General features: G+C 42.5%; 1 protein-coding gene across 4 annotated transcripts in view; it reads right to left on the reverse strand.

Annotated features, from left to right (window-relative positions):
* Positions 1-2193: 2193 nt before the first annotated feature.
* Positions 2194-13418, reverse strand: part of LOC144479710 (regulation of nuclear pre-mRNA domain-containing protein 1A-like) — a 61981-nt gene continuing 50756 nt past the window's right edge. For 2 of the 4 annotated variants that reach the window (XM_078198749.1, XM_078198743.1), the window contains exon 7: positions 2194-4645. In XM_078198749.1, the coding sequence (XP_078054875.1) occupies positions 4496-4645 (150 nt within the window). In that variant the 3' untranslated portion in view covers positions 2194-4495. The remainder of the gene's footprint in view (positions 4646-13418) is intronic. The other 2 variants (XM_078198765.1, XM_078198779.1) reach the window with 2 other exon arrangements.

Below are 13418 nucleotides of genomic sequence, written 5' to 3' on the forward strand. Positions count from 1 at the left end.
TCTTACATGTGGACCAACCTTGCTGTTGTTCTTCTCAAGACTGGTGTCAGTACAGAGCCTATTAATAATGAACATCTTTGGAGCCAAAGGCTAACTGGAAAGTGATGATATCCTAGCGAGGTCAAGGATCGAATCTATTTGGTTAGAATTAAATAACAATAGAGGTATAATTTAATTACAGGGTATACGCCATCGACCACTAACTACTGGGATGTAGAGGAGCAAATTACAGAGAGGTTGATTGCAAGACTTTTATCAAAAAGTCTCATTACCTTATATGGTCCTCACCCTGTACTTTGATATCAACAACACGAAACAAACTATGAATATAATTACCACTTCATGTGGAAAACCTTTATTAACACACCAAGCAAAAGTATATATTACAATATCAATAGTAAGACCCAACTGCAGGAAATAAAAGCAAAATACTGCAGATGCTGGAATCAGAAACAGGAACGGTAAATGCTGGAAAATCTCAGCGGGTCTGATAGCGTCTGCGGAGAGAGAATAGTGAGAAATCTCACGACAACGGATGAACAGACATCGCTCGACAATCACCAGGCAGGAGTGTTCCCTTCCTGTCGTGGAACACTTCAGCAGTCAAGGACATTCAGCTTCCGATCTTCAGGGTAAACGTTCTCCAAGGCAGCCTTCAAGACACATGACAATGCAGAATAGCTGAACAGAAGCCGATAGCCAAGTTCTGCACATGAGGACGGCATCAACCGGGATCTTGGGTTCATGTCACACTACGTCTAACCCCCACCATTTGACATGGGCTTGCAAAACCCTACTAACTTGGCCTGGGCTTGAGACAATTCACACCTCTTTTATCCCTCTCTCCACCCGCATTGTCTGTAACTGCAAAGACTTGATTACCTGTAAAGATAAAGACTCGCATTCCAACCATTATCTTGCAATTGAGTCTTTGTCTATATATGCCCTGTTTGTGAAATCCAATTCTCCACTCACCTGAGGAAGGAGCAGCGCTCGAAAAGCTCATGATGCCAAATAAACCTGTTGGACTTTAACCTGGTGTTGTGAGACTTCTTACTGTGCCCACCCCAGTTCAACGTTGGCATCTCCACATCATGGAGAGAGAATAGAGCCAATGTTTTGAGTCTGGATGAATCATCCTGTCAACTCCACCCTGGCCTTGAAAAGACAACCTGCACCGGGTCATTTATGGCTCTCAGCGGGTCCCTGGGTAGCTGCCAGCAATGGACATAATTTCTATATCTTGGTAAAGGCAGGATGGAAGCCATTCACATTCCCCCCACACCCCCAAGAGGCCAGTTACTGTAATCAGGGTGTCTGGGCATTAGTACCACCCCAGTGGCATGTCCTGACACATATGTATGTGTATATATTCTTGTCCACTCTTTATTTTAAAGAAAGACTCCATATTAGTATCAGTGTTGATGTCTTTGGTCTCCTTCTGCACTGTAGGGATTCTGTGATTCAACATTTAATAAACTCAAGCCTGGGATAGACTGACTTTTTCATCACTCAGGGAATTAGTCTGAATTATGTCCATTTTGGGGTGATAAAACAAAGATGCATCCTTAAAGGCCGCACAGCCTCAAGCCCCACCACACAAGAAGAAACCACAACCAAATTTGCCTCCTAAAAACATGCAAGTTCCTATAAGGTCTTCCGCAGCCACATTTAAATAGAATTAAAAGGGCATGGCTAACCTCAGCATTCTATTTCACCCCAAATCTACAAGTAATTGCCACTATATTCACTACCGATGTGTGTAAATGTTTTCACATTAGCACTGCTGCCTTCAGTGCCAGGGACCCAAGTTTGATCCCCTTCTGGGTCACTGTGTGTGTGTGCGCAGAGTCTGCACATTCTCCCCGTGTCTGGGTGGGTTTCCTCCGGGTGCACCGGTTCCCTCCCACAATCCAAAAGACGTGCTGGTTAGGTGGGTTGCCCGTGGTAAATTCTCCCTCAGTGCACCTGAACAGGTGCTGGAGTGTGGCGACTAGAGGATTTTCACAGTAACTTCATTGCGGTGTTAATGTAAGCTTACTTGTGACACTAATAAATAAACTTTAATTGTCTTATAAACAGAAAATGAAACTATCCAAATAAATTTGTTTTCATACAGCAGAATGCTTACACGTCTTTAAGTGTGTGCTCACTATCAAGGAAGCTGTTCCAGAAAATCACTTAGGCATTTAGGAAGCTTACCTTGTAAGATACTCTTTTATTTTAAAAGTTTATTCATAGAATACTATAAATAAAATCATCTGTAGTTCTACCATTCTATAAATATTATACATTGCAGAACAGTTTGAAATGTATGGAAATGCACCAGTAGAGAAATCTTAATAAAATGTGAGTGACAAAATACTGGAAACACTGAAACCAACCGGCTAGCCCCTCCGTCAGTCACGTCTACATGTTTATCCGTCTTTGCTAGGACATGATATTTGAACTGTAGCAACCTTCATTCTGAGAGTTGGTCTTGTTAGCAAAAACATTCCTTTATGCGTTTGTGTCTCCTTTTCTGCTAGAGATTTCTTCACTGACACATTTCTTGATTGAAAGGTAAACACGCACACACACACACGCTTTGCTTATGTGTCCATCAGGAATAAGGTCAGGTTAGAAAACTTCAAAGAATTACATTTCACAACATACCTATATTTTGAGAAATGCAAAAGCAGTTCAGCTGACAGAAGGTGAAAGCACTATTTTTTTTTACAGAACCTGTTACAGATGTTTAGAACACAAAGTTGCCAGATTTAGAAAGGCTATTTATCTAATGTGCATATATACAAATATCTTACAGTTCGATCTGTAATGGCATGGGTATAGCTTGGAGGGCAAAAAAAAACTACTCTGTGGGATTATAGTTATATTATGATGTTTGCCTGGATTTCCTCTCCTTGCTATTTAAGTGGGCACTTTAACACATTTAAAATAGGTGGTTAATGCCTCCAGAAAATAGTGGAGGGAAATTGCAAACCTGTTATGCATTCATTTGCTTTCCACAGTATAATTCAAGACCCAAGTATGTGTGGGGATATGCTTTCAATTTAAAGTATTTGTCTCAGATAGATGAATCTTTTGGAATTAAAGTATTTTTAAAGTTTAAACTTCAGCATCAATACTCACACTTTGGAATAATTTCACCTCCACTTTCACCCCATTTAATGGCAGCCATATATGTAATGTGAGCAAGTACATTCCAGTGAGACCCAGCAAGAATTGTGACCTGACCAGTAAAACTTCCCTCGCAGGTGGGAAGATAGTTTTTGACTAATCTTTCTGGACCAAACAATTTATACTGAAGGTCATTCCCGCCCAGTGTCATTACCCTTTAAGTAAACAAAACAGAAAAATCAAATTGCTAATACCACACACATTCATGACAATACTACTTCAGGACTCATAATATTGCATTTAAACATCACTCGTCGTGCTTTTTTTGAATATTTTTCTTCTCACATGGTAATCACATTTTTTAAAAAAAGCAAAACAAAAGCAACTTTGAAGAATGCAGCTTCATTACTTTGTTTGAAAACCATCTCTTGGAAAGGAGCAGATTAAGTACCGGTTCAAGCTCTGCTTTGTGAACTTCAATAAACCTCAGTTACGGTGTCAATGCTCCGCTGTCAAGTAGTGTATGATGATTCAAAATGTAGCAGCAAGGCCCACCAGTCCCAACTAAACTCAGGAAGCAGCATGCAATGCAAGCCTACCCTACCAAACATTAAAAAAAAAGGGGGTTCATTACATTCAGTGTATGATTTTCACAGTGCATACCTGTTCACTGATGTCCACGTTGTTGCTCTGCATTTGATTAGCACAGCTTCCATACCAGGCTCAGATCTCAAATAGTGGTGTGCGGTTGTAACTTTTTCAATTTGTTTTATTTATTTGGTAGTGGGGTGGTCAATAGCTTATTAGGTGAATGATATAATGTGAATCAACGTTCATTAAAAGAGCTTCACAGCTGGTTGGTGTGCACTCCGGGACATGCTTGGTTGCTGCTTCTATGAAGTGAGCTGCCATTGCCAATAATGGTTGTTAAACTACTGGCAACTTTCTGGCCATAGGGCTTTCGAGATATGTACATGCTAACCAGCCTACCCACCAGACTAACAATGTGGTCCCACTGATCCAAATCCAACACTAACCTTTCAAATGACTGAAATACTGTATTTTTTTGCGAGACACAATTCTCTGGCATTCACTTACTCGTCAAATAAACAATTGCCATTTGGTGTAAACTGTATACAGGTAAATGTTCTTGTCTTCTCTGTGTGCCAACGGTAGACCTCTTTTTAAATACCTTTTATTTTATTCACATCTGCCAGCACCACAACCCTGCAGACATATACAAAAATATCACTACAGCGAAATAAGTTTCTGACTTTCCAAAAACAAGAAAAAAAAAATGGGTGGCTCTGAAAATTGTGCACTCCTTCCTCTGTGTCCCTTTAAAAAGTCTTTTGAGCAGAAGAATCCAACAGGGTCAGTCGGTGGAGAAGAGATCCCCCGCAGAGGGCAATGGGGCCAAACCCCCTGTCACATTGGGCAGCTGGGAAAGGTCTGGTAAGCTCTGGATGTGGGACTTGAGTTCTTTGCGCACCTGTGTAACCTTGGCCAGTTTGTGTTTGTACTCCTGCAAAACAGACAAAGACACACACGGTCACTCAGCAGACATATCCGCATTCTGTTCAAGTTAGGCTAAATCTTCTGATCATGTGAAGAGGAATCAATGATGGGGAATTAAAAAGATTTTAATTGTCAGTGCCTGCACCTCATAAAAGCATCCCCCGTAGTCGGGGGCACATTTACAGAATAAAGGGTGGCCATTCAGGACTGAACTGAGGAGGAATTTCTTCACTTGTAGGGTGGGGAATCTCTGGAATTCACTACCTCCCAGGCTGTGGGCGCTCAGTTCGGGCAGCATGGTGGCAGAGTGGTTAGCACTGCTGCCTCACAGCGCCAGGGGCCTGGGTTCGATTCCCGGCTTGGGTCACTGTCTGTGTGGAATTTGCACATTCTCCCCGTGTCTGCGTGGGTTTCCTCCAGGTGCTCCGGTTTCCTCCCACCATCCGAAAGACGTGTTGGTTAGGTGAATTGGCCATGCTAAATTCTCCCTTAGTGTACTCGAGCAGGTGCCGGAGTGTGGCGACTAGGGGATTTTCACAGTAACTTCATTGCAGTGTTAATGTAAAACTACTAGTGACACTGATAAATAAACTTCAAACTTTATGTTCAGGATGGAGAGCAATAGATTTCTACACATTAAAAACATCAAGTGATACGGGAAAAGTGCAGGAAAGTGTGTGTTGACGTAGATGATCAGCCATGATCTCATTCAATGATGGAGTGGGCTACAGGGGTTGAATGGCAGACTCCTGCTCTTGTCCGTTACATTATCACTCGCTTCAATAGGTGTTGCTGAGGTATCTCTAAATAAAAATGGTGATTTAGCGCCATTAATATTGGCTTCCAGACAATTTTAGGGTGTCAGATTTTACACAAGTTCATTTGACTTAAGAAAGATCTCATGAATATAAAGCCATCGCATTGCCAGGACATCCTAAAGTGTCTCCCAGCCAATGATTACTTCTCAATTGTAGTCATTTTGTAGTCAAAATGGAACAGCTAATCTGTGCACTGCAAGATCCCACAAGCAGCAGTAAGAGGAATGATCAGTTAATCTGTTGTGATCTTTGTTACAGGATGAATATTAGTTCGGAAATTGAACTGAAGAACTCTCCAATCTTCCCCCAAACATCTTTTCTGTTTGTCTGAACAGACAGACAATACATTGGATTAACACCTAATGAAAGACGCCACCTTCAACAATACAGCACTCCTTCAGTATAGCACTGAAGTGCTGCTTTACATCATGTGCTCAAGTTCTGTGCTGGGGCTTAAATACAGAATATTCTACCTCATCGATAAGAGTTATACCACTGGGTAAAGCTGACATTTGGTCTTATTAGCCATGAGAATCCAAGTCCCACTCCAACAATCCAGGCTGACACTCCAGTGCAGTACTGAGAGAGCTCTGCACTGTCAAAGGTGTCATCTTTCCAATGAGATCTTAAACTGCACTCTCTCTGCTGGATGTAAAAAATCCTATGGCACTATTTTGAAGATAAGCAGGGGAGGAATATCCTCAGTGTCCTGGGCAATCTTTATTCCTCAATCAACATCAGAAAAACAGATGATCTGGTCAGTATCACATTGCTGTTTGTGGGAGCTTACTCTGCACAAATTAGCTGCCACATTTCCCATGCTACAATAGTGAGTACACTTCAAAAAGCGCTTAATTAGCTGGAAAGTGCTTTGAGATGTCCGATGGTATGAAAGGCACTATGTAAATGCAAACATTTTAGAAAAAGCGGACTTAATTCCATAAGTCTGAACTGGATGAAAACCCAGGGCTCAGAGAAAGGCTAACAGCCTAATCTCCCACAACAGCAAATGCTGAAAATACTCAGCAGTTAATTCCCTCAAGTCAGCCCGTGTTAAGTTAAGGCCACACGAAACATTCCAAAGGGCTCGCACACTCTAATCGGCCTCAAAAACAAAAGAAATGAGAGAGGATGACAAAGGTAGCCTCTTTACCCAGCAACTGGAGCCCAACAAAAAATGGCAGCAATTGTTATGATCTGAAATCTTTGAACTCAGTGTTGAGTCCAGTAGGCTGTAAAATTCTTACTCAAAAGAGGTGCTTTTTCTCAAACTTCTGCTGAGCATCATCAGAATGTGCAGGAGATAAGACCAGGGAGATCAGAGTGGGAGCTGAATGGTGGATTAAAATGACAGGTGACCAGAAGCTCAAGGTCATGTGTGCAGACTGAATAGAGGTGCTCTGCAAAGCCATCCCCAATCCGTGTTTGGTCTCCCCCATTTAGAGGAGAGCAGAACTTGCTAGTGTAACACATTGAAAGAAGTGCAAGTAAACTGTTGTTTCATCTGGAAGGAGTGCTTGAGACCTTGAATGGTGGGGAGGAGGTGAAGAGACAGGCGTTGTATCTCCTGCACTCGAAAGGGTAAGAGCTGTGGTTGGGCCAATGTTGATTGCCCATCCCTTATTGCCCTTGAACTCACTTGCTAGGCCGTTTCAGAGGGCATTTAAGAGTTAGCCACATCAGTGGGGGTCTGGAATCACATGTAGCCAGACCAGGTAAGGATGGCACATTTCCTTCCCTAAAGGACATTAGAGAACCAGATGGGGTTTTATTTGAATGACAATTAGCAATGGTTTTGTGGTCATAATTAGACTTTGAATTCCAGATTTTTATTGAATTCAAATTTCACCATTTGCCACGGTGGCATCTGAATCTCTCGAGAAATACCCTTGGTCTCTGGATTATTAGTCCAGTGCAAATACCACTACGCTTCCCCCCCGTCCCACCCCCACCAATATGACATTGAAAGTTGTTAATGAAAATAGTGCATTGTTTCCCTGCTTTTCTGAACATAAAATAACGTTTGCCAAACAGTTTCCATTAAGGAGAATATCCAGTTAAAAGATGTAATAACACAGGAGCAGCGAACCCAGTACACATTGTATATAATAGGAGGCTAAATGTCATCAAAAATGTAAGGCCAGGAAAGGAACAGTTTCACCATAAATAGTTCTTCTGAGAATTAAACAGATTATATTTAATAATATTTGCTTTTTTAAAAAAACACTTTTACTCATTGGGGAGCAGAAACTGGATGGGAAGTGTTATTGGGCTGGGCAACTGAAGTGAAATCAGTGTAAAAAGAAAAAATCTTGTATTTACATGGCGCCTTTCACATCCTGCAGGTGTCTCAAAACACTTTGCAGCCAACCAGTGACGTTTGAGGTGTTGAGAAAGATTTTAAGATAGAAATTGTTGCATGCGGCGTGATCGCACAAATGATTATATTTGCTTTTCGACCAGAATACTAATAAAAAAGTGCTTGTATTGAATAAAGGAAGAAATATCCTGTGTGCATATCCTCGGTGCATCCTATCTGCACATTACTGAAAATGACACACTCTTTGCCCTTTCCAAATGAAACATCAGGCTTGCTAAAACACTTATTCATTTTCAGAGGAATTAATGAGAGTGACAACAGCAACAATCAGAACAATGACATTCAATCAAGACAACTGTTAACTGTCCAGACTTTGCTCCAATTCCGTATATCTCTAGTCAATCAAAACTTGTGCTTTCCTTTATATTTTATTACAGTGCAAATTAAAGTCCATTACGTTGTTCTCAGAGCATTGCATTCAGATTAAAGCTGGCACTCCACAAACTAAAAATGGAATTTTAACTCTGTCTCGTGGAAATTGAGCAGATTGGACGTCCAAGTGCAAACAGTATTTTTTAACTGCACAGCTTTTTTGGGTGGTTAAACAACTCTTCTGATGGTTAAGGTAACATGTATATTATAGGACGCAAAGCTATTATAATGCTTTTCTGGGTGGAGCATCTACCACAGACACTCCGCTCAGTAATATCTGGCAGACAAGTGGAGGCTTTATTGGCAAGTGTAAAAATTATTTCTCTGGGGCTCTGAGGAACAGGACTGCACCACAAGGATAGAGTGGGTCTCCGCAACCCTCCTGCATTCATAAAGCCCTCCTGTTACCCTCATGACGACTGAACTAAGTACCAACCAGATAATCTCTGGACTGCTTGATACTTTTTTTAAAAGTTTATTTATTAATGTCACAAGTAGGCTTAACACTGCAATGAAGTTACTGTGAAAATCCCCTAGTTGCCACACTCTGGCACCTGTTCAGGTACACTGAGGGAGAATTTAGCATTTCGGACTGTGGGAGGAAACTGGAGCACCCGGAGGAAACCCACGCAGACATGGGGAGAACATGCAAACTCCACACAGGCAGTGACCCAAGCCGGGAATCGAACCCGGATCCCTGGCGCTGTGCGGCAGCAGTGCTAACCACTGTGCCACTGTCTTACCAGTTGAAGTCCAGTGAACGGCCTCTGAATACCCATTTCACAAAGCCCAGATGTTAAAATTGACTTAGCCTTTCACAGGCTCTGCTGGGCAGCCAGAACAACCGTCACAGAGATCAAACTCACTCTCAAAAGCGCAAAGAACATTAAGGATAGACTTTGTATATAGGCAGTTAAAATATGCTGATTACAATGATTTTCCTGCATGGTTCAACAACTTGAAAGATTCTTGAATGAAACACATGCTTCGTAGACCTACTGATGCCTACATGAGTGATACGATTCATAATTCAATTGATAAAGAGTCCAGCTGCTTCATTCAGTACTGGACATCACTGAAAATATTGAGAGAAATGTTCAGTGTTTAATTCAGACCAAAGAGCAATCAATAGAGTTGGAGCTGCTTCATGCTGTTCCTGTCTAATCTAAACCTCACATATCAGTTAGGACTTTAACCATGCATCATTTGCTTGGCACCAAAAGAAAAGGATCTATCTATACCTTGACAAATGTACTGACTGATGAACCTGCCATACGTCTTGCAGGCACCTGGAGGTCCGACTTCATCTCACATTTTGGTTTGAAAAACACAACTTTCATTTTGGAAACCGTGACCATAAAATATAGAAGTTGATACATTATGGAATGCCAGTCTGGTCACAAAAGAATGTGAAGGAGGCAATGGGACCAATTAGAGTTAGCAGGTTAAATAGCGGAGGACGGAATTTAGTATTTCTATGCCACTAACTATTAACCCAAAGTATTTTAACTATCTTATCATCTCAATTGGCACGTCAACTCTGGTGCCTTACATTATTAGATTTATCTATTCTTCCAGCCAGTTTATGAAAGTAATTAAGACTTGTTGTTATGCAGAAATAGTTGCACTCACAAAAATCAGAGATACAAAAGATTGAGTCTGAGATATTTAATTTTTAGAAGGGGTATTAAGGATGAGGTTCACCCTTTAATATTCTTCCACAGTACTATGCTAATCATTAATCCTAGTAAGAAGTCTCACAACACCAGGTTAAAGTCCAACAGGTTTATTTGGTATCACGAGCTTTCGGAGCGCAGCTCCTTTATCAGATGGCTCACCTGATGAAGGAGCAGCGCTCCGAAAGCTCGTGATACCAAATAAACCTGTTGGACTTTAACCTGGTGTTGTGAGACTTCTTACTGTGCCCACCCCAGTCCAACGCCGGCATCTCCACATCATCATTAATCCTAGCCATTATACTATATAAGTAAATATTACTTATAATAATTATTATTTTAAATATCAAAATTGCAAGTTTATTGCAATGTCCGACCATGCATGCAGAAATTGGTGAAATTGGACCCCGTTGCATTCATTTTAGAAATAGAAGATCATAGAAATCCTACAGTACAGAAAGAGGCCATTCGGCCCATCGAGTCTGCACCGACCACAATCCCACCCAGGCCCTGCCCCCATATCCCTACATATTTTACCCGCTAATCCCTCTAATCTACACACCTCAGGACACTAAGGGGCAATTTTAGCATGGCCAATCAACCTAACCCGCACATCTTTGGACTGTGGGAGGAAACCGGAGCACCCGGAGGAAACCCACGCAGACACAAGGAGAATGTGCAAACTCCACACAGACTGTGACCCAAGCCGGGAATTGAACCCAGGTTCCTGGAGCTGTGAAGCAGCAGTGCTAATCACTGTGCTACCGTGCCACCCTGCCATTTTCCGATGAAAACTGAGGCACAAAAGTCCAATTTAGAAAATGACATTGTGCAAATGTGTTGAAAATGCATCCGACCCTGGTTGGTTCAGGCCTGTAATCAACCTTTAATGAATGTTACATTCAAGGACCCTAATAAACACTTAATTTAGGTTCCTTTTCCCAACCTGGTCAGAACGAGGCATACCTTGCCCCACACAAGCTGCAACTGGTTCTTGTAGTTCAATAGCTGGCACTCCTCAAAAGGGATCAATGGAAGCCTTTGATGAACATTTCATTCACACCTTAGTGCATAGCCCGGAGGAGCTGGAGTGCTCCTCCTGCCTCTGCAGTAATGCTGTGGCACGCTACCACCCACCCCCTGCTTACAATCCCCCTGAATGTTTCCTCCTTCAGCACCTACTCAAAGGCCACTGAAGACCCCACAGATATCTTCGAAAGAAAAACCCAAAAACCTATGCTTTGCCGAACAGCATGTAGCAGTGTTGTTAAAGTTAGGCTTTTTCCCGCCCAGTACAACTGGGTCAAGTGTAGGGTTCCCAACTCTGGCTGGAGGTATGCCTGGAGGATGGATCATGCGACATCTGAGTAGGATGTAACATTTGCTATAGAAAGGTTGAGGTGACTGCAGTTGAGTATGCAGTTGGTTGTAACTCATTCCAGTAGCTGTTGTGTGAGAAGTTTAATCAGTTAGCATCTAAACGGAAAGCAAGGATGGGCAAGACGACAACCAATGGAGGGGAAAGGAATTTACATGTGGGATAGCAATGGTAACGCTCTACTTTCCCTCATAACAGTTATACAATAATTCACTGTTAATCTATATGTACCTGTTAAGTCCTCAATATCTGAACCATAACAAGTAGTCATCCTGTAACGCACTCTGAAATCATTGCCAGAATTCCACTGCATTGCACAAGGTGTAATCAGGCTTCCCAGTTATCACTGTTACTGGACCACGTCACTCTCGCTCTGTCTGTGGGTGAGCTACAGTCACAGCTGATTGTCCTTGGACTTCACACGTGAAAAACCAATTGACACAACCAAACTGAGAAGTCATAAAAAGGGAAACAGACTCGGTGTTTGAGGCACTTCTCACAGGACACATTATGCTAAACTCAGTGCCAACATTTCGAAAGCATTCACTGGGCTCAGTGTAGAAGGGAGTTTTTAAAGTATGGTAAAGATTCCAGCACAGGAGGAGGCTATTGGTTAAGCAATTTCTCCTGTTGGTCAATTTCCTCCAAACGCATATCCCAAGGTGGCACAGTGGTTAGCACTGCTGGCTCTCAGCACCAGGGACCCGGATTCGATTCACGACTTGAGTCACTGTCTGTGTGGAGTTTGCATGTTCTCCCCGTGTCTGCAAGGGTTTCCTCCAGGTGCTCCGGTTTCCTCCCACAGTCCGAAAGACGTGCTGGTTAGGTGCACTGGCCATGCTAAATTCTCCCTCAGTGTACCGAACAGATGCCGGACTGTGGTGACTACGGGATTTTCACAGCAACTTCATTGCAGTGTTAATGTAAGCCTACTCATGACACTGATAAATAAAATAAACAATCACTTTCAAATGATGTTCTAATCTCTGCTTCAATAGCTGCTTGGAGTGTTGGTCTTCATGTTTTAACGGCCTTCAGTGCAAAAATCCTTCTTCTCCCTTCCCCCTTGTTCCTTCTAGTTAGACAAGGAGAAGACTGAGGGTTGAGAAGGGAGACTGAGTCCCAAGCAAGAGAGGGAGAGTAGGATAAGGACTTTGGTAGAGAATGGGTATTTGGGGAGAGAGGGAGATGGAAAAAGAGCTCATCAGATGGAAGCTATAGTAAGAGACGGGTACTGGGAATTTGGGCTTGGAAAGAGACATATTGGGAAAGGAGTCCAAGGGATGGAAGCTTGGGGAGACTGAAATGGAATCATAGATAGGGACGTGAGGGAGGGACACTGGAAATTAGGGATTAGGAATTTCAGAGATGAGGATCAGGTGTGGGAGAGAGAGGGAGAGGTCTATGCACCAGGAATTTGGGGCTCAGGTGAGGACAGAGAGGAAGACTGGGTTTGGGGAAATGGGAGTTTGGGGTTGAAAGGTGGACTGGAAAACGTATGTCAAAAGGAAGTCGGGGAAGAGTGAGGAATACAATGAAACAATGTGCAATGTGCACTGGTCGGTAAAGGAGTGCTTGAAACCGGGCGATCTTGGTGTAGTTTTCTTTCCACTGATGGGGAATGAGAGGGCATAGAACAAGAACTGGAGACGAGGATTCATGAGAGAGACAGAATAGCAGAGATGGAGATTGAAGAATGGGGTCACCATTGTGAACGTGAGGGCAGCAAAAGCCCGTACTGTCAGTGCAATGAGAAACATAAAGGATGAAGTTCTCCCTGGCTATTAGCTTCAGTGATCAGTAAATCTGTTCCATTCCAGGAGAATCTTGGAGGACTGGTAATCCCAGCCTAGTGTGCACAATATACGACATACCTCTTAGTACGTGAAAATTGCAAATGAGGTCTCAAAATGAGCAAATAGCCCAATTTACATATCGAATGGTCTCCTGCCTGTTTTAGGCGAGAGTGCCAGGCACTCTACCTCTCTTAGGGAGGCCTTGGACATCAAAGGGGTATAAAAAGATGTCCACCCCCAAATGTCCAATGACAACTTCCCATTTCTCAGTAAAGAAAGAGGGTGTTGGTGGGGGGCTAATTGAACAGCTCCTGAAATGAGACACAGGAAACCATTCAAATGGTACAGGCAGTTTGTAAA

Source organism: Mustelus asterias, chromosome 2 (assembly GCF_964213995.1).
Source record: "Mustelus asterias chromosome 2, sMusAst1.hap1.1, whole genome shotgun sequence".
In the NCBI taxonomy this organism is placed as follows: domain Eukaryota; kingdom Metazoa; phylum Chordata; class Chondrichthyes; order Carcharhiniformes; family Triakidae; genus Mustelus; species Mustelus asterias.